Source organism: Diabrotica virgifera, chromosome 3 (assembly GCF_917563875.1).
Source record: "Diabrotica virgifera virgifera chromosome 3, PGI_DIABVI_V3a".
NCBI classification, from domain to species: domain Eukaryota; kingdom Metazoa; phylum Arthropoda; class Insecta; order Coleoptera; family Chrysomelidae; genus Diabrotica; species Diabrotica virgifera.
Genome location: NC_065445.1, coordinates 216,280,168 through 216,301,910, shown reverse-complemented (window position 1 = coordinate 216,301,910; position 21,743 = coordinate 216,280,168). Strand labels below are relative to the sequence as shown.

Sequence of the window (21,743 nt, the reverse complement as noted above, 5' to 3'; positions counted from 1 at the left end):
TGTGGCGCTGAATTCAAAATATACTCCGTTTTGCCATAGCACGTAACATTTGTTCATACATTGGGAATTGGTTTTTTGCAATGATAAGAAGAAATGTAAACAGTGCATATTAAATATGTGATGTCTTACTTGATATTATAAAGATTTATCTGTGAATTTAAATGAATTTGTGAATTTGTGACAAATCCTAAGAAACATAATTCAGATGGGAGTAGAAAAAATGTCCCTTTAAACTTTTTGAAAACTTCTTCTGACCATATTTTGGTAATTAAGATATTTTTTTCTCAAAATTTTTGCCCAAAATTTTCTTCAAAATATCCTTCAATGCAAACCACCCTTTTCCTTAGAGCTCTGTTATTATTTTGTAAGCTGCTGACCTCATAGGAATATTCTGATTTTCCGCTGTTGGGAGAGACTTGATCAACTATTTCGTAAGACCTAGCCTTATACAAGTGAGAAAGGAAGTATTTTGTGTCAAACCATTATTATTGTGTACGACAAACACCCCACTATTAGTGTTGCCCAAGTGCAAGACCAAGACGAGACTTAGACAGTCTTGGTCTTGGTCTTGCGCCAGTACACCTGGTCTTGGTCTTGGTATAGCGGTCCCGGTCTTGGTCTTGGTCTTGCAGCAAGAGTCTTGCAAGTCTCGCAGTTGACCATTAGCCCATTTTATATCTTAGAACAACGTAACAGAGAGGTACATTTTAAGCTTGAATATCACAGCCATAGTAACGACTAGCCAAATTAATAAATATCTAGACAACTAACACCGGGTGGGGTTTGAACCCACGATCTAAGTGATACCTGCCTATGTGCTAACTAACTAAAGTTAAAACTACCTCTTAAAACCCTCAAAATTTCATTTGCATATCTCAACCGGTTTTAGAGCAATAAATAAATCGTCAGTTTGTAAGAAAAATTTCAACACCCCCTATGTGGGAAACGATGTATTTATAAAGTAAACGTTTATGAAGCAAACTGTCATTACTTTTTGTGCAGAATTACCCATTAAAGTTTGCCATACTTATTTAAAAACATCCTGTATTGATAAAAAACTTGGCTAGTTAAAAAAGTACCTAACTTTTTTATTATCCAATATAAGTGAATGAATAACAAAACATAATGCTAAGAAAATATGAGGCTATAGTTGGGTTTTAATTTCAGTATGCTATTGCATGCTTGAACAGTAAGTTAGCATAATGCTAGAATATTCCACAGAGTGAGAAAAACCACAGTTTGATTGGTACACCCGGTATACAATGACAATAATTGACCTGTCTAGCAACAATATTATTACAGCAATACATATTTATAAAGAATAAGACAACATATTAAAAAAAATCGCTTAAATCGGAAAACAGGTATAGGAAATTTGAGACATTAAAATTGACCCGTTTTTAATGTGGCGCGTTGATTTCTTCGAGAAGTGTATATCGTTAAAATAATATTTCGGTATTTTGTTTACGCGATATCCGGCATTATCTGTACTTTTGTCTCGTATAATTTTCTTATGATACTTTTAAATAATAGCCGCGCTTTTCGGCAAATTCTGTTTAGCCGAGTGACCTCAAAGCACAGTCAGCATAAACAATACATAACAGTCTTTCTATAATAGGTATACCGAAAAGATTTCTGGTGTTTGGATTCCTAGAAAACCAATATTGAAAAAAATTAATTACTTATAATATACTTATTAAGTATATTTTCTATTAGCTACGGTCACACATTTTTAAAAAGTTTGTATACGATATTCGATATTACTGTAGGCGTCGTAACGCAGGAATGTTATGTTATGATTAGAAGACGACTATTCTCAAAACCTGGACAATTAATTTCAGAGCGAAAAAGTCGGCTGCTGAGATAGAATGTACAAAATATTTTATTTTTACATTATAATAATAACCTCTGAGTAGATGTCAAATGTGTCAAGTTTTTTTTAATGGATATTTTGATTCGCTATGTATGTTTAGGATATTGTTCGTAATGCGCATAAATCCAATTTTTATTTTTTTTTAATTTTATTTTGTTTCTCATAGAGAATCTAAGAATATAGCCGAACTTATATACTCCCTAAAACGACCCTCAGTTCTAACTGCAAGACGCAAGAGTCTCGCAGGCTAAGTCTTGTTCTTGCTTAAGTCTTGCACGGTAAGTCTTGGTCTTGGTCTCGCTAAAATTAGGGGGTCGTGGTCTTGGTCTTGGTCTTGCGAAAATGCAAGAACAAGACCAAGACTGCAAGACCAAGACCAATTTTGGGCAACACTACTCAGTATATTGTGTGAGAGAACCAAATTAAGATGCTGAAATTAAAAGTACACACACAAGAGCACAACTGGTATGATCTGGTTTCGGTAAACTGTCACATATTTTGAAAAACGTCTCCAATCCTATAAAATTAAAGAAAATGGGTGCAACACATGTCATGTATACTAGTATACTACCAGTCTGTACCTACGGCTTGAAGACTATTATCTCAAAATTTACTAAAAAACTAGAAACAACAAAGGGCAATGTAACGAAATATGCTCGGAATATCACTGAGAGAGACAAAATTAGAAACACCGAGATAAGGTGTAGAACGAAGATCAAGGATATCGTGAAAGAAATTACAAAAGTTAAATAGCGCTGGGCCGGCCAAACAGCTAGATATGATGATAAAAGGTGGTCACGAAGTATCCTAGAATGGAGACCAAGAAGGAAGACAAGAGGCATAGGAAGACCTCAAAAAAGATACGTATAGGGTGGCCGGAAAAGTCCCTTTACACTAAAAATAATAATGTTTCAACACCGCACCAACGTTTGTTGGTATTCCTGCGCATGCGCATCATTAAGATAACCTGTTAGTCACGTATACAGACAACAATAGTTGCGATTGAAACGTAATGGCGGACACAAGTGAGTATAGAATTGAGAAGCGTTTGGTCGCTGTAGTGTGGATAGACGAAACGTCGTCGAAACAATAAACAGTGGCCGATATTTTGGTTTTCAAAAACCATCAGCATCCAGACCAACTTTGCTCTCGTGGGAGAAGAAGGCTTTTTCGTCGGGAACCGTTATCGATGGACCAAGAAGTAGAAAATCAAGCACTCCAAAATATGTGCTGGCATTCAGGATTCCATTTAACGTTCATCGATAAAGTCGACGCGGAAAAGAAGGCCTTCTTTATTTTCACAAGATGGCGTCTCATCCCATTTTGCTCTCGCTGGTCGCAATCACCTGAATGAAATTTGACCGGACGGATGGATTGGGCGAGGTTTTTCAATAGGGAACTTGCATAAAATTTTAAATTCGAAAAAAATGTTATAAATCACAAGAGAACATAATTTAGAACCTGTATCAAAGATAAAAAAGTTTTGTTTGTCTTTCGTTTGGCCCCTAAAGACGACTAATAATTCAACTTATACCAGCTACCCCAAAACGCGTCGTGACGTCACACCGTTGTATGTTTACATTCTACACCAATCGTATATATAATTAAAAAAAAACATTATAAACGTCAGTAAAAAATACAGTTATGTGACGTTAAAAGTGTTTTTGATCATTTGAACTATTCATAGAAAATTTGTACTTTTACAAAATGGTTTTATTTTCAATAGTAAACCTTCTTTCCTTTTCTTCAAAAACTGTATTAAACTCCAATCTCAACAAACTGGTATATATTATTACAACGACATACGATAAATGTCATTAGAATATAAATATTTTCCCTTTATTTCCCGACGATGAGCTGATCAAATACCCAAGTAGGTGGAGGCCAATAAACTAAAGAAGGAGAAGAAGAATATACCTAAATATAACGCTGTGTCTAGGTACACGCTAACGTGTACGCAAATAAAAATGTTAGAGTGTCAGAGTGTTGGAATTTGTTTAATCGCGTTGTGTTTACACTTTAATTTTAATATTGATTATTAAAGAGATTTCTTATTTTTTATTTGTTTACTGTTTGTTTTTAAATTATCTATGCAGTGTGGACAATTATTTAGTTTTTTTTAATGAGTTTAACAACATTTTAAAACAGTATGAAAAAGTTAAGAGACTATAAATTAATATATATTTTTTTAGTTGTAAGTGAAATAGTATTACCGTCCAAAATTAAAATAAAAGGAAGACCTAAAGCTTTCACAATAATAATTAACTTGTTCTGAAGCTATTGCCTTGTGGCATTCTTGTAATCAACTATTCTAAATAGGAACTAAGCCATAATTTAACTAGAAAAATGATTTTATTAACGTTTCGACGTCTAAATTGGACGTTGTTGTCAAAATACAAAATATTATTAACTTAAACAAAAATGTTGTTGCTTAGTAAAAATTTTTTTCTAATAATTTATTTAATTTGGCTAATTTTGGTATTTTGACAATGACATCCGATTTGGACGTCGAAACGTTAATAAAATCATTTTTTTAGTTAAATTGTGGCTTATTTCCCATTTATAATAGTTGATTATAATAATTAACTTACGTATAAAAATTATTTTAACAATATTTTGTACGTGTCATGTCAACTAAATACATATATTTATTTTGCTAACCTAAATATATACTTTTATATATACATTGATTTATTACAATTAAGTTTGAAACATCTGAATAGTTCTGCTTTCCTTGCCTTAACAAATATTTTTCTATCAAACAAACACTTAGGGCCGGTATTTCAATAGCTACTTAAGCTTTTGCTTAGCTAAGCCTGTGTCAAAAGTTAAGGAGAAGCTTAAGCTGGGTGCCGTATTTCCATCATTCTCTTAACTAAACTGATGCTCAGCTGTAAAGTTAGTTGGTTTGGTACCTCTGAATACGTCAAAGTGCCAGAGCTAACTGTTCGGAGGTAAAAACCACTACTATTGACATTTAATTTTATCTTGTCATCTGTATCAATGTTATTTTTACTTCACTTAATTTTGTGTACATGGTACATGTGTTTTTAGTTTATTGTCTATATTTTCTCTGGTTATATTTTTATTGTTATTTTGCGTAAGCAATAGATCCGTCTTTGTAATTTTGTTTATTGGATATATTGCTTAAAATGTCAAATTGGAATGTAAGTTTATTTTTGTAAAATAAATATACCTACCAAGCATTGTAGAAATAAACAATTTTCATGTACACCTTCCAAAAGTAGTAAGAATTTTAATAATCGTTATTACGATTAATAAATTAATAGATTATTATTCAATAATCCAATAATAACGTTATTACTTAAAAGCTGGTTTTCAAAACAACTCTCTAATTAATAATCTATATAAATAACCTCAAAAAACAGAAAACAAATTTTAAGCAAATTCTTAAACCAACTCCCGCGCGAGCTTTAAATTATTTGGTTTAAGCCTAGGCTTAAGCCTCAAATTGAAGTGGAAATACACCCATCTAAGCTTAAGCAAAGGCTTAAAGTAAGCTTTGGCTTAAGTGAGGTTGGAAATACCGGCCCTAAACATATGAAAATAGCATGTACCAAAATATACAGTCACTGCGCACGCTAAATAATGACGTCACCGGCTTGATGAAGTTTAATTCGCTTCTACCTATCTTTTTTTATTTGCGTACACGTTAGCGTGTACCTAAACACAGCGAAATATATCCATAATAATAACTAATGTAAAACTATGTGACGTCACGGGTCGTTTGAACTATTTTATACCGCAGAAGACTTTAAATATAACCTAGAATGAAGTAAACACTTCTGTTGTATATAGGTATATTATAAATTTATTAAAAAATTTCTTAAAATTCATCCACAAGGGAGTGGTTGTACAAAACGTTTTCGGTCAAACTGACCATCCTCAGTGTAAACGTCCAGTGTACAAGTAATTGAAACTAGCCACTTGAATAGGTGTAAAACCTCAAAATAACATTATTGCTACATTATGAGCTGTATAGTAATCGACAATAAGTCGATGTCTTAAGATTAAAAATGTATCACATGTGGATGTATGTCATCCTTGCTCGGAATTAGCACAAGGTTGTGATCAGGTGAGAGGTTAACAACCAACTGGTACATCCACATGTGATACATTTTTAATCTTAAGACATCGACTTATTGTCGATTACTATACAGCTCATAATGTAGCAATAATGTTATTTTGAGGTTTTACACCTATTCAAGTGGCTAGTTTCAATTACTTGTACACTGGACGTTTACACTGAGGATGGTCAGTTTGACCGAAAACGTTTTGTACAACCACTCCCTTGTGGATGAATTTTAAGAAATTTTTTAATAAATTTATAATATACCTATATACAACAGAAGTGTTTACTTCATTCTAGGTTGTCTTAACAAAGGTATACAGCCAACTACAGGGTTTACCCTTTTAATGTTTTACTTTAAATATGTATTTCTAAGTTATTACGAGTTTTTGAAGCGTGAAATTTTGGAAATCTCATTTCTAAAAAAACTGAACATTATTATGTAATAAAAAAATGTGCAAGTTCCCTATTCTTTGCCCCCCAAAAAGTCTAAATTTGACAACACCGAACAATGTACTATGTTTCAAATGAGGACTTGCGAAACGGAGTTCGCCAAGATTTTACGTCAGTAACTCCGGACATGCTGGGACGGATGAGCATACGAACATGGCGTCGTATCAAGTTGTGTTGCGACAATGGAGGTAAGCACACCGAGATTTTAGATAAATAAATAGGTAATAAATAACTTACGTACAAAATTGCGTTATTATTTTTTCCCTCTGTAGTACAACAACAGCAATTCATTAATGTAAAGGGACTTTCTGGCCACCCTATAGATAACATAAGAGCAGTGCCAGGCCACAAGAACAGTGCATTAGATTGTCTTGCAAGATAGAGAAAGACGGAAGCAACTGAAAGATACCTGCATTCAGGAGTCGATTGAAAATTATTTACCAAGAAGAGATTGTATGAGGTAAAGATGAAAGTATTACTATTTTCTAAATAATAGATAATTTAACAATGTTATGCTTTATAATCAATAAGAAGCTATATTTTTATGTAAATTATTGATACACTTAAATAATGTCCTTTTGACATTTATAAACAAAAAATAACATACCTGAATTGTAAATTCTACCCTTTTACCACACTAAATATTTGATTCGTTTAAGTGGATACTTACTTCGGCCCCAGAGAGAGCGTACAATAAATCAAAGGGGAGGGCGGCGAGCAGATCGACCAAGAACCATGTTCGTAAATAGTTGATGGCTATCGTTTTCCATGCTGACACCACTTCGCCTTTCGTGTTTACATACGTTGTACGAAAATTCAATAATATGTCTGTAACAAGAAAAAATATTATGTCGAAAAAAGGTGAGTAAAATATGTTTGCGATCTGTATTGGTATAACAGAGGGAAAGGTATTAGAGTGTAAAAAAGTATATGTACCGGGTGTCCCAATAAGAATGGCTCCCGGCCATATATCAGGAACCGTTTATAGTACAACTTTGAGAAAAAAATATTTTTAACAAAAGTTGCGTCGGGAAAAGCCTGGAAATTATTTTGATAATTGTAGGTTCACCGCTAGAGGGCGTAATTGAATATCAAAAATGACAAAATCAAAATTTTACAAAATTTGCCTAACGAAAGGGCATTGGAAATCCGATCATCATATTCTTTTCTTCATAAAATTCTGCGCATATTTGATTTTACAAGTTTAAGTCTGCCTTTGCAAATAAGAGGTGGTGGTTTGTTATGTAAAAATGGCTGTAAGTCCGGTTCTGCTAAATCGAATTTTGCAAACTTGGTCTTGTTGAAAACAGTTCTTTTTGGTCAATACTGTAGTTATAATTTTGAAACAGTCTATTAAGTAATAGGCCAGCTAGGAGGCGTTATTTAATTATTTTCAGAAATATAGTTTTCTTTGAAAAATATTAAATACAAGTATGCATTTTTAATAATATATTACAAAATTAGATCAAATTAGCAACAGAATAGCAAAAACCGCATGTCGATACCTTTTTTCTATGTCGAGATAGGATCTTAACAAACGTGTAAATTTTAAACATAACTGTTAGTCCTGTCGCCAGGGGGGGGGTACAACGGCCTCCTTAATTCAGATGGACTTACCCAAGTTTTTTTTATATATTTTGACCCGCAGAATACGAATTTTTTGGGTAACAGTTGATCCGGATGTCGATAAGATTGTTATAGACAAAGAACTTGAGGAATTACATAACAGCGATTTCTCGCAAAACGAAATATCTTTTTGTATTTTTTGGGTCATTTTAAGCAAAAAATATTCCTACAAGTTTTTTCGTAGAATGCATAGTTTTCGGGATAACCGCGGTTGAACTTTCAAAAAATCGAAAAATTGTAATTTTTGAACCCGAATAACTTTTGATTAAAAAATAAAGTAGCAATTCTGCTTACCGCATTTGAAAATTTAAGTCAAATTATATCGGTTTTGATTATTTGCATTGCTAAAAATTTATTATTTTATTGTTAAACAAAGTTATAAACACCTAGTATGTGAGTGATGTTTTCAATGATTTCTCATTTAAAATCGAACGAGTAGGTAGAGTAGCTACAAGTGCAAGCGAGGCAATTTCTACGTAGCATGCGTTAAAACGCATGTATTAGGTACGGGAAACACTATGTGTTTATAGATTTGTTTAACAATAAAAAAATTAATTTTTAGCAATTCAAATAATCAAAACCGATAAAATTTGACTTAAACTTTCAAATGCGGTAAGCAGAATTGCTACTTTATTTTTTAATCAAAAGTTATTCGGGTTCAAAAATTGCAATTTTTCGATTTTTTGAAAGTTCAACCGCGGTTATCTCGAAAACTATGCATTGGACGAAAAAACTTGTAGGAATATTTTTTGCTTAAAATGACCCAAAAAATACAAAAAGATGTTTTGTTTTGCGAGAAATCGCTGTTATGTAATTCCTCAAGTTCTTTGTCTATAACAATCTTATCGACATCCGGATCAACTGTTACCCAAAAAATTCGTATTCTACGGGTCAAAATATATAAAAAAAACTTGGGTAAGTCCATCTCAATTAAGGAGGCCGTTGTACCCCCCCTGGCGACAGGACTATGTTACTGTCACCGGTAAACGAAGTTAAGGAAAGGTAGTGTGATGTGGAAAAAACAAAGAAACATTTTTTAAATGTCAACGTGTATTAATTAAAACAACAATAGGACAAACAACACTATACAATATACCAAAGAAATAAAAACAGCTACTTAGTGACAACTTAAATGTTCAAATTATGGCCCATAATTTTCGATGCAAGTATTTACTCTTTAAGACTATATTGAACAGCAGTCTCAATTTCTTCTCTCGCAATGCCTCGCATGGCGTTTCCTACTCTCTGGATCATGTTTTCTCGAGTAGTGGGCCTAGCGGCAAAAACAAGGTCTTTAATCCAACCCTATAAGTAACAGTCTAAAAGAGTTAAATCTGGTGATCTCGAGGGCCAAAAAAATAGGTTTCCACGTCCTATCCATCTATCAGCGAATGACTCATCTAAAAATCTCTTACTACTCTGGAAAAATGCGCGGGAAAACCATCGTGCTGAAACAACATGGACCTACGAACTACTAGCGGTACATCTTCCAGAAGAAGAGGCAACTAATCCCTTAAAAAAATTAGATAGCTTTCACCAATAATAACATTATCGAAAAGAAAGGATCCAATTATCTGACTATCACCAGAGTTAACTGTTTGGTGTGGGGACGGTTTGGTATTTCACTTTTATTTAGGTATGGGGATGGATTAAGGTAAAACCTTATACCAGAGAATACGAAACCCCATTCAAAGCATTTCGACAGCAGAAATTAGGACTGCTCTTCAATCTACTCTTAAAAGAGTAAATGCTTGAATAAAAAATGATGGGCAATAATTTGAACATTTAAGTCGTCATTAAGTAGTTGTTTTTATTTCTTTGTTATATTTTATAGTGTTGTTTGTCTTATTGGTGTTTTAATTACTTATATACCTTGAGACCTGGAAAATTATTCTTTATTTCTTTCAGAGCACACCTGTACCTTTCCTTAACTTTGATCGAGAAAATATGATCCAGAGAGTAGGAAACGCCATGCAAAGCATCGCGAGAGAAGAAACTGAGACTGCCGTTCAATATACTCTTAAAGAGTAAATACTTGCATCGAAAATTATGGGCCATAATTTGAACATTTAAATGGTCACTAAGTAGTTGTTTTTATTTATTTCTTATATTTTATAGTGTTGTTTATCCTATTGTTGTTTTAATTAATACACGTTGACATCTAAAAAATGTTTCTTTGTTTTTTCCACAGCACACAACCTTTCCTTAACTTCGTTTACCGGTGACAGTAACATTTATGTTTAAAATTTACACGTTAAACGTGTAATTAGTTTGTTAAGATATCTCGAGATAGAAAAAAGGTATCGACATGCGGTTTTCGCTATTCTGTTGCTAATTTGATCTAATTTTGTAATACAGGATTAAAAAGGCATACTTGTATTTAATCTTTTTCAAAGAAAATAAGATTTCTGAAAATAATTAAATAACGCCTCCTAGCTGGCATATTACTTAACCCTTAAACGCATAACCTTTTTTAGGTTCCATGTACGCCCAATGGTGAGTAAAAAATGTCCACTTCGGAAATAGCTAATATATTTATTGAGAGTTGTTGAAAATGGATTAAACTTTAGAATCTTATGCTTAATAAACACAGCATCTTCTAAAATATTAATATGAACAATTTACAAACCTTACAACAAAATTAAAATGTAAATCAAAATTAACATACTAGTAAAAGCCAGTAATTCAGATTTGTCGATTTTCTCCATATTCTTTCTTTCAGCCTCCTCATTGGCGGATAATTATGTAGATTATGTAATTATACATAGATAATTATATGGATTATCTTCCTTCCAACGAGAAATTATATAGAAACCTTTAGTAACAAGTTGTGCCATGGGTTTACTTTTTAGGCCCATCCATATTTAACTCAAGATGCTGCTTTTATTTTCAGAAATATTGGTAGAACCAAATTAACATTCGATAATGGGCTGTCTTTTTAAAAATAAATAATTTTTAAAAAAAATTTAAACACTTAAAAAATATGTTACAAAAGAACACGCATTAGGTGGACATTTTTTACTCACCCTTGGGCGTTTAAGGGATAATGGGCTGTTTCGAAATGTTAACTCTTACATTGACGAAAAAGAGTTGTTTTCAACAAGACCAAGTTTGCAAAATTCGATTTAGCAGAACCGGACTTGAAGCCATTTTTTCATAACAAGGTTTCCACTCACCGTCACCTCTTATTTGCAAAGGTAGATTTAAACTTGTGAAATCAAATATGCGCAGAATTTTATGAAGAATACGATGATCAGATTTCCAGTGCTCGTTCATTATTCAAATTTTGTAAAATTTTGATTTTTTAATTTTTGATATTCAATTACGCCCTCTAGCGGTAAACCTACAATTATGAAAATAATTTCCAGGCATCTCCCGAGGCAAATTTTGTTATAAATATTTTTTTCTCAAAGCTGTACTATAAACGGTTCCTGAGATATGGCCGAGAGCCATTCTTATTGGTACATACTCCTGGTGAAAAAAATCCGAACAATTGCATTTTGTATGTTTTTGAAATTATTATTTTTCAGGCATGATTGGAAAAAATGTTGAGATTGATTTTTTATAAAAACGACAGTATGAACTGCGCGCGCAGAAAGTATGAAGTTAGTTGCTAAATCTTTCAAGTTACCTATGTATTAGTGCAAATACAGTGTGAAAAAATATATTGGTGTTTTTAGCAAATATATTTATTATAACTTTTTATGTCTTTGGATTTGTCTTCATCGGGAATAGGATAGTAAGTATTAAAATTTCATGAAAAGAAGATTATAAAGCAATCTTAATATTATTTGTAAAAGCTGTCAAAATAATTCAATTTGGTATCAATTTTAGGGCCATATCACACTGACTTAAACGGTTGTCGCCCGATAACCGTAGTCAAACAGTGATTAGCGCGGTTAAGTTTTGGACGGGTGACCGTTTAGAAACATCTCATGTTGTTGACTTGCCTTCCTTTTTTTATTATTGTTATTGTTTTAATCAAGTTTTTGGAAATTAGTAAGTACAAAAGTTAGTTAATATTTAAATAAAATACAAATAAAATGTTTAAACTATATTTATTTCGTTGAAATCATATATAGGGCTGTCAATGAGGGTATTTGGCTCCGAATTCCATCCTACTACCTACATCGATTTACTTGATATTTTCACAGTAGGTAGGGAATAGCTAAAGAAACAAAGTCTACCCTATGCCGATGTGCGCTTTTATCTTGGGGGTGGTGCCCACCCCTTCTCGGGGGTGAAAAATGTTTTGGTTAAAATAGCCACGGAAAAGGCTAGATAACCTAATTTTAAGCAAAAACAGTTCTATGATTATTTTTTAAAAACTCAATACTTTTCGAGTTAATCGTGGTTGAAAATTGGCCTTTTTCGTTGAAAAATGACACCTTTTCGGACGGATTTTTGCGAATACTTTAAAAACTATGCACCTAACAAAAAAACTATATGAAATATTTCTGTAGGTTATAAGAAAACAAAGAGATTCGTTCCTTTATAAATCTTCTAGTTAAAATACAAAGAGGGATATGGTAGGAAGAAGAGTTTGTTTTTTTCCTGCATGCTCAAATCGGTGTATTCAACTTGAAATAACAGGGAAACGGTCGATTTTAGATGTATAATGATACTAATAACTTTTGTAGTGCTTAAAAGACCTTTAAAATGAGCAATACTAATTGTCGATTACATGCAAGCTAAGCGAGATATTCCGCAAAAAATTAATGACTAATGTATTTTAAAAAGAAATGAGAAGTCTATTTAACCCCTTATCAATCAGAGTTTAAATTCATCGTTTTCCTTCTACAATACTTTTTACTATAGTGTTATTTCTATGTTCAAAAATTATAGAGCGCATTTTTAAATTTTCTTAAAAATTTTCTTTTTCCTCCATGTAACTCGAAAAAGATAATAGAAACGAAAAAAAGATGCAACACAAAAATATAGGGCTTTTTCAGATAAAAATTTCCTTTTTACTTTTCATTACTGTATCTCTTATCATTTTCAAGTTACATAGAGAAAAAGAAGATTTTTAAGAAAATTTAAAAATGCGCTATATAATTTGATCTTTTTTTTTTTTCAAAATCTATTCATTTTAAACCCGTCCAACTTTTTGAACATAGAAATAACACTATAATAAAAGATATCGTAGAAGGAAAACCATGCATTTACATTTTGGTGGATGGGGGTTAAAATTATTTCTCATTTTTTCTTAAAATACATTAGTTATAAATTTTGCTTGCAGCATATCTCGCTTAGTTTTAATGTAATAGACCTTTAATATAGTTCATTTTAAAGGTCTTTTCAAGCACTACAAAAGGTATTAGAAGCATTATACACCTAGAATCGACCGTTTCTCTCTTATTTTAAGTTGAATACACCAATTTGAGAATGTACCAAAAAACAAACTATTTTCATATACCATATCTCGTTTTGTATTATAACTAGAAGATTTATGAAGGCAAGTGTCTCTTTGTCTTTTTTTATAACCTACAAAAATGTTTAATATAGTTTTTTTAGTTAGATGCATAGTTTTTAAGGTATTCGTTAAAAACCGTTCGAAAAGGTATTATGCTTCAATGAAAATGGCCAATTTTCAACCACGAATATCTCAAAAAGTATTGAGTTTTCAAAAAAAAAAATGATAAAACAGTTTTTGCATAGAATTAGATTCTCTAGTAAATTCCGTGGTAATTTTAACTAAAAAAATTTCCACCACTAAGAAGGGGTGGGAACCACCCCCAAGATAAAAGCACAAATCGGCATAGGGTAGACTTTGAATTAGGAGATAATTAGAGGCTAGGCCCAAAATTTCATTAAAATCCATGCAGTAGGATAGAATTCGGAGGTAATATCCTATTCTTGCTCCCATTGACTGGCGTAATAATAGAAGTATATCTTCTTACGTGCGTACAAAGTAAACATATATTTTTTTTTTAATTAGGTACGTGTTAAGTGTAATAATATAAAAACAAATAACCTAACAGAAAGTAATAAATAAGTAAAGCAAAGACAATTGTTCGAAAAATTAAATAAAAGGCAAAATAGAATTTTAATTGCCTACAGTTATAATAATAGCTGTTCTGTATGTTTACCATCGCGTATTGCCTCCCCTACATCTGCGGATGATTTCAGTACGCCCAGGCATACTTGCAATCAGTTCGTACCCCGAGTTATTTTGCCTAACATGTTCCTTTTGGCGTTGCCTTCATTGTGGCATAATGTCAAATAATTTAGTTATCTTGAATCTGCATAGTGTGCCTATGTCGTTATTCCCATTTCCGATTTTGGCTCTCTCGGCATTAGCAAGAGCGCCACAAGACAGTTTGTGTTACCGTGATAAGAACCATTCATTTTTAAATCTTGCTCTAGCATGTGATAATGCATTTGTTAGCTAAGAAAAGTTACTCAAGTAAAACTTCTCTAATGCTATAATCTGTGAGGGTTATGACACTAGCGCTCCTAAGGGTCGATTTCTCATATCTGCGGTAATCTATGGTTCAGTTGAACCAGGTTCACTGGTGAACTACCGTTTTGTTTGGAATGCATTTCTCATTGCGCGTTCATGTCAGTGCACGTTCTACAGCTTTCGAGAAATGCCAATAGATGGCAAAAGGTAAAAAACTGTCGCCATTTTGAACTACCGTTTTTATGCTGTTTTTGAATAAAGTTAAATTTAAGTATTTATAGTCAAATAGTCATTTTAATAATTATAAATAAATGTTATAAAAACAAAAATAATGTTATCGTTTATCGTTAGGCTTAATATAATAAAATAGGATATATTTATATTATGACAGCGTTTCGTGTTAATACAACGCATGCGTAATCCATGAAATCATCTGAACTGGGTTCTGAAATCTTTGAACGGCCGAATTCCACCGTTCAAGCATCGTTCAAGTTTAAACTGCCATCCGTTGAACGTGAATTGAGAAAGACGATTTTGACTTTAAACTGACGTTCACTAAAAGTTCAGGTTAAACTGGAGTTGAACTCGATATGAGAAATCGGCCCTTAGTCTCGAATTTTGAATATGGGTGCCTTAGCATTAACGTCTTATCATATTTAAGGGAACATAGTTACTTTGATATATAAGAACATTGGAACAGGGGAAGTTTTAATTGTAAAACAGGTTAAAAGTTTGGAACGGTCAGACCACGAAAACGGCACATGTATTTTGTCCGACAGAACAGATTTAAACTCTCCGAACAGAGATTAAACTCTCATGCAAAAATCAGACTGCTATTTATTACCAAATGGGCGTTTTAATGAGTGGAACATGTAGAATATGTCAAATGACAGGAATTATGAGAGGTGATAAATAGCAGTCTGATTTTTGTATGAGAGTTTAATCTCTGTTCGGAGAGTGTAAGTCTTTTCTGTCGGACAAAATAATTGTGCCGTTTTCGTGGTCTGACCGTTCCAAATTTTTAATCTATTCCACAATTAAAACTGCCCCTGTTACAGTGTTCCCATATATCAAAGTTTATCCGACTAGACACCCTTAAGCTGTTAACAAATTTTCAGCTTGCTATTAATTAACTTTTTTTCATACGCGGGATCCAGACCTAATATGCACATTGAAAATGCTCTATAAGCGGACTAAAAATTTTGATGAACATAGCTTCTTTAGTTTTGGCGATAAAAAGTTTTTTCAAAAATGATTTTGTAGGATATTTGAAGGGCTAAAGACTATGTCAATTCAATTCCATAAGATCCCTTAGTTTTTAACTGGGGTGGGTTTAAAGGCCTCGATTAGGGTGTGTGCTCGTAAATAGAGGATTTAAACAGCTATATCTCGCTAACTGTTCATTGTAATGAAAACATATTAACAAGGAAATTTTAGTTATGAAAAAGGCTAAAATTAAGTAATCTATCCTGTTTTTCGTATCTCTAGTATTTTCGGAGATATTTTGAAGAAAATGGTGAAAAATACGAAATTTCAAAAAATCAATTTTTGTTTAAACTCCAATTTTCCTAAAATTACGCCTTTTAAATTGGTCAAATTTCTTTTGTGTATTGATAATACAAATCAAAAAGAATTACAGAAAGGTGAATACCAATTTATAATTAGTAGGGTAGTTAGGGGGTTGTTTTCACTGATTTTTTCATAAGGAAAAGCAGGTATTGACCTTTTTTCTATTATGTCACTCAATTTTTAGGCTAGAAACTTTTGTTTTTTTCTTTTAAAAGGTCTGATTATATCCTTGGAGGTGTGAAAATAGAAGGTCAGTGGAGGAGAAGAACCAAAAAGAATTGGAAGAACTATATCAAGAGCCAACGATCACGACGACGATCAAAGCACAGAGAATACGATACTTGGGGCACATCGAGAGAATGGGAAGTAAACGAATGCCAAAAATGGTACTTTCACGAAGACCAATACAAAAGAGGAGGAAAGGCAGGCCAAGGAAAAGATGGAAGGTCAGTGTGTATGAAGACTTGAAGAAAAGTAACATTGACAGATGGAAAGAACTAGCATTGGACAGAAGGAGATGGAGAGAGGTGGTGAAGGAGTGTATAAAAAGACTGAAGTGTAATTAAATAAAATTTTTAAGTCTTATAAGTTATGTAAGTTATATTAAATTATTTATTATATTATTTATGTAATCAGAAATGTAAACATTTTAGCCCTAGGCCTACAAGGCCTGTTGCGCTTAATAAATAAATAAATGATTATATCCTTGAAAAAAGATTATTTAAGGTTTCCTCGAAAAAAACAAAATTTTTCCGTTATTTGGCTTTCAAAATTTCAAATTATAAATTTGACGAAAAAAGCTAACTTTTAACATGCCGTATCTCTGTTCGTATTGGTCGAAAAAAATATTATAAAAAAAGAATTTGGTTTGTGTTACTAAAAGACATAATATTTACATTTTAGCTCCAGTTTTTTTTATTAAATGCATATTTTTCGAGTTACTCTCAAAAAATTCTCTAAAAAAGTGGATTTTTTCGTCGAAAAACTGTTACTTTCAACCGCGAATAACTCGAAAAATTTGTTTTTCTACGAGCTTGCAAAAATGTCTACTTTCGCGCACGAATTTTAGTTTAGAAAGTTTTACTTTTCCGCACGCGTGTTACTTTTCCGCACGCGTTTTACTTTTCCGCACGCGTTTTACTTTTCCGCACGCGTGTTAATTTAGATTAGATATGTTAATATGGCCTTAAAGTAATTATAATACATGCAATAAACTAATATTTAGATATTATTTACTAAGTTATTTCAAATATATCTTATTGTGTTCATGTTTTAATGAAATTAACGCGAGAATTCGATGAAATAAAATAATTTTGACATAATACTCCAAAGTCAAATCAGTAGACAATAACAGTGGTTTTGAATCGTCGTCATGGAAACCAAGATCGTCGTCATACTAACCAATTATGCTGATAGTTTGGTTCTGACAACCTTGTCAAAGAATTAATTTGTGTATGTATTTTCATATCAATTAAATTAATTGATTAAGATTTGGTCATTTTTTAAAGACTCGTAGAAAAAATATTGTTCCTAACGCTTGCAGAAAGTCTCTTTTCCGCACTCGACTGCTTGCCGAACTCTCGCTTCGCGTCGTTCGGCAAACTGCAGTCGCGTGCGGAAAAGTGTGACTTTCTGCACTTGCTAGGAAAATAACTATTTACGAGAAACCTGTAAAACACATTTTTTTTCTTATAATTACGTTTTACATCGATTTACATGGTTAAAATTTAATTAAAAATTCCCACCACCGAGATGGGTGGCAACCACCCCCAAGGTTTTAGCGTACAGCGGCATAATATAAAAAATGATCCTTAAACTATTCCCTATTTACTGCGAAAATTTCAAGTAAATCCATGCTGGACGAAGAAATTGCGAGCCAAAATGCTTTATTTCCTAGACTAATTATTTTCTAAAACTTTTGGTCCCTTCAAATGAATACAAAAAATTCAATCCCAATTTATAACAGAATATAATTTAGAAGACGGGGATATAAATGGTAATAAATCTATTTTCCATATTGGAGCGTGCCTCAGGCTTAGTAGGTTTTATCTTTTTTGAAGTTTATGTGAGGCGCGCAGATTTACATAAAACGGGTTATCAAAAATGGCGTATTGTAAGATTTAGAGCTGATCTTTCTGTAAGCGAGGGGCGTGTACTTTCAACTATAAAATTTAAGTGTTTCTTAAATGTTGCTCCGACAAAAGAATGGTTTATGTGGTAGATGAGAGATATCCTATAATATATATACATGGAAAAATTTATAATTTATGTTCTATAGCTTTCTGTCTTATAATCAATAATTTGGACGTAACTACGGTTATTCATTTATCAAAAACACATAAATACCTATATTTTGGTGGTAGGTTTTATGACGTTTTATGTTTAAATACAAAAATTACAGAAAAAAAAGACAAAAAGAGTGCATTTGTAAAAAACAGGGCAATTCTGTATTTAGTCCATGGGGTGAGACCGCTCCCGTCTGAAAAAATTTCTGATTCGGTTTCTTTGCGGATCCCTATTCAAAAAGGTTCCCTTTAAACAAATCTGAAGGGCGTCGGCCGAAATTTTTGGGCAGAAATTATTTAAACAATTTTTTTAAACAAATACAAAAGATCACCTGTTTGGCTCCGAAAAATATTAGTCCAATCAACAGCCATTTTCTCGTGGAATTTTGAGAACCACGGTCGATTTCCTTGAAAATTTGGATTTAGATAGTATTTATAACCTTTGTCAAAATCTATCCTACGCCGAAGCGCCCTTTTGCCCTGGGGGTGAAACCCATCTAGGGTGATAAAAATTGTTTCAATCAAAATAACTATGAAAGTCGATAGATTAACCAATTCTGAGTAAATTTTTTTCTATAAAATTTATCTTCAAAGTTGATACTTTCCAAGTTATTAGCGATTGAAACTATGCATTTTTATTGAAAAAACTCACGTTTTATAAACGTTTTTCATGAATAACTCAAACAATTTCAATTTTATGAAAAAATCATTAAGAACCAAATTGTAGCTACAAAAAAAAACAAAGAAATTATCGTCAGGGAGATCTATGTAAACGCAATAACAACTAAGGTACATATTGCTTTTTAAGGGGCGGTTATTTTCGAAGATCCTCGAAATGGAGAACGTTCAATCTCAAATAACTCGAATGCGGTGAAGGTTTTTGGGAGACATTTTTTAAAGTTCATTAAAAAACCTTTCAAATGAGCTCTGAAAAAAGTTTTTTGCATATGAACTTACTGATTTATGACGAAAATAAAGTAGCTCCCTGCTTTTTGAAATGTAAAAATTAAACTCTCGTCAAATCAATCCTAATAGAAATGAATAGCTTCTCACTTGAAATTAACTTTATTTAGGTATAATTAATACGATCGATGTATTTTGACCAGTTTGGAATGCTTAGTTTAAGAAAAAGAGTTGATTAAATCGAAAATGACATTATCATAATTTAAAAAAGTGCATTTTTCTTAAATAAACGTAAAGGTATTCATAATATAAAAAATGTTGCAAATATTAATTGTAGGATTTTTTTTGAAAATTTTAAAAGTTATTTTTGTATCATGAAGATTAAAGCAGATATGGAAGTTCAGAGTTTTCATATATGCATTGATTGTGGCTCACCCAACCCTTTTGCAGTCATCCCCTTTCAAAAATAGAAGTCGCAAACATTTTTAATTAATATGAAGTTGAAGCACCCGAAAACCCCTACAATATTCATTTTTTTAAAAAGTTTTTTGCTCAAAAAATGAAAGAGTTATCGTCGAAAAGCCAACTGATTTTTTTTTAAGAAGCTCGAATATGTATTAAAGAAACGTTCGAATATTTCGCGAAATGAACATCTGATCGAAAAACTGAAAAACACTTTTCAATAATTTTCAAAAATCTATCGAATGACAATAAAACACGACCCCCCACTCCACCCCCTGAAGGTGGGTGGGGGTAACTTTAAAATCTTAAATAGAAACCTCCAGTTTTTATTGCAGATTTGGATTCCTTACATAAAAGTAAGTAACTTTTATTCGAGACATTTTTCAAATTGTGGATAGATGGCGCCATCATCGGAAAAAACGATTTATCCTGATACCGTAGGTAATTTATAGAAACGATCTAATATCTCCTGAAATACACTTCCAATAACAACAAACATGCACAAACAAAAATACACTTCCAATAACTATAAAATCTTAAATATGAATCCCGATTTTTAATAGCAGATTTGGATTTCTAATGAAAAAATAAGTAACAGTTGTTCAACTGCGAAAATACGCCTTTTCGATCCTTGAAACCTCATTATGTAAATTATCATTTAAGAGGTTGCCAAGTGTTAGCTCAAACCACTTTACCGCTAGAAATTTAAATTTAAAATTCAAAGACACACAGCTGACAGTTCTACGTAAGGTACCGAAGCACTATTATTTGCGCATAATATGCGAAAAAGAGACATTCGAAAAATGGCGAGCAACAGACATCGTACCGTCCGGTAGTATCATAAATTTCAATTAAATTAAATCATCGGCGTGATAAAAGTATCGTAAAGTGGCTGGTTTGGTGCATTTAGGAGTGCGTCACTTGCTGGGGCCCCAGATTCGAAGAATACAACAAAAAACATGAGTACCCATTTTTTATATCAGTTGTTTGTTTAGCGGAATATCATTTTTATTTATTAATATTCAATTTGTATATTAGTGCATGAAAATATATTAGCAGACATAAAATTACAGTCCACGAAAAAATAATCAATTCTAACCCGTGCGCTAACACCAAGTGCCTAAATTGAAGTCTAAACCTTTAATTTTAAGATTCTGGAAACTACGGAAAATAAACGTACTTTTATTTTCCATAGTAGAAACAGACACAATTCAATAACATCCCTTCAAAATCTGTGTTAGACTTCAAAGTAAACAAACTTGTATCGTTGATTGACAAATATATAGTCGAAGAGATAGAAGCGGATATTGTGCGTGATAATTAATATGGAAAAACTATACGGGGATATGTTAAATTAGTTGTGTACATAACTTTCACCAATGGCCGGAAACCAGAGTTGGGGTCGAGGGTAGTTATAAGGGGTCAAAGTCGCGGATTTTATTATTTTTTTATGACGCTCATGATCGAGATAGTGCACCAAAATTTGGGAATAAGTAGGTCATGACGTAACTAAGTAAAATCTCTAGGGGCGGAACGCTGCGTGGCCGACAAAGGGGTGGGGGTAGGGGTGAATATAAAAAATAATAAAGGGTTTTTTGCGACGTTCGTGATTGAGATTGTGGACCAAAATTTGGGAATAAGTAGATCATGACATTACTAAGTAAAATCCCCAGAGCCGGAAACCAGAGTTGGGTATGACGGTAGTTATAAGGGGTCAAAGTCGCCGTTTTTATTGTTTTTTTTTGTGACGCTCATGATCGAGAGAGTGCACCAAAATTTGGGAATAAGTAGGTCATGACGTAATTAAGTAAAATCTCCAGAGGTGGCACGCTGCGTGGCCGACAAAGGGGTGGGGCAGGGGTGAATACAAAAAATATAAGGGGTTTTTTGCGACGTTCGTGATTGAGAGAGTGCACCAAAATTTGGGAATAAGTAAACCATGACATAACTAAGTAAAATCCTCAGAGCCGGACACCAGAGTTGGGCATGAGGGTAGTTATAAGGGGTCAAAATCGCCGTTTTTATTATTTTTTTTGTGAAGCTCATGATCGAGATTTTGAAGAATGAGCGAAGCGAGTT

The 21,743-nt window shown here is 32.7% G+C and overlaps 1 protein-coding gene across 1 annotated transcript in view; it reads right to left on the bottom strand.

Moving 5' to 3' along the window:
• The window catches only part of LOC114338156 (potassium voltage-gated channel subfamily H member 8-like), an 816,479-nt gene that overhangs the window by 545,936 nt on the left and 248,800 nt on the right, over positions 1 to 21,743 (bottom strand). Inside the window, exon 3 of the mRNA XM_050647257.1 lies at positions 7,087 to 7,244. Coding sequence (XP_050503214.1) covers positions 7,087 to 7,244 — 158 coding nt within the window. The remainder of the gene's footprint in view (positions 1 to 7,086; positions 7,245 to 21,743) is intronic.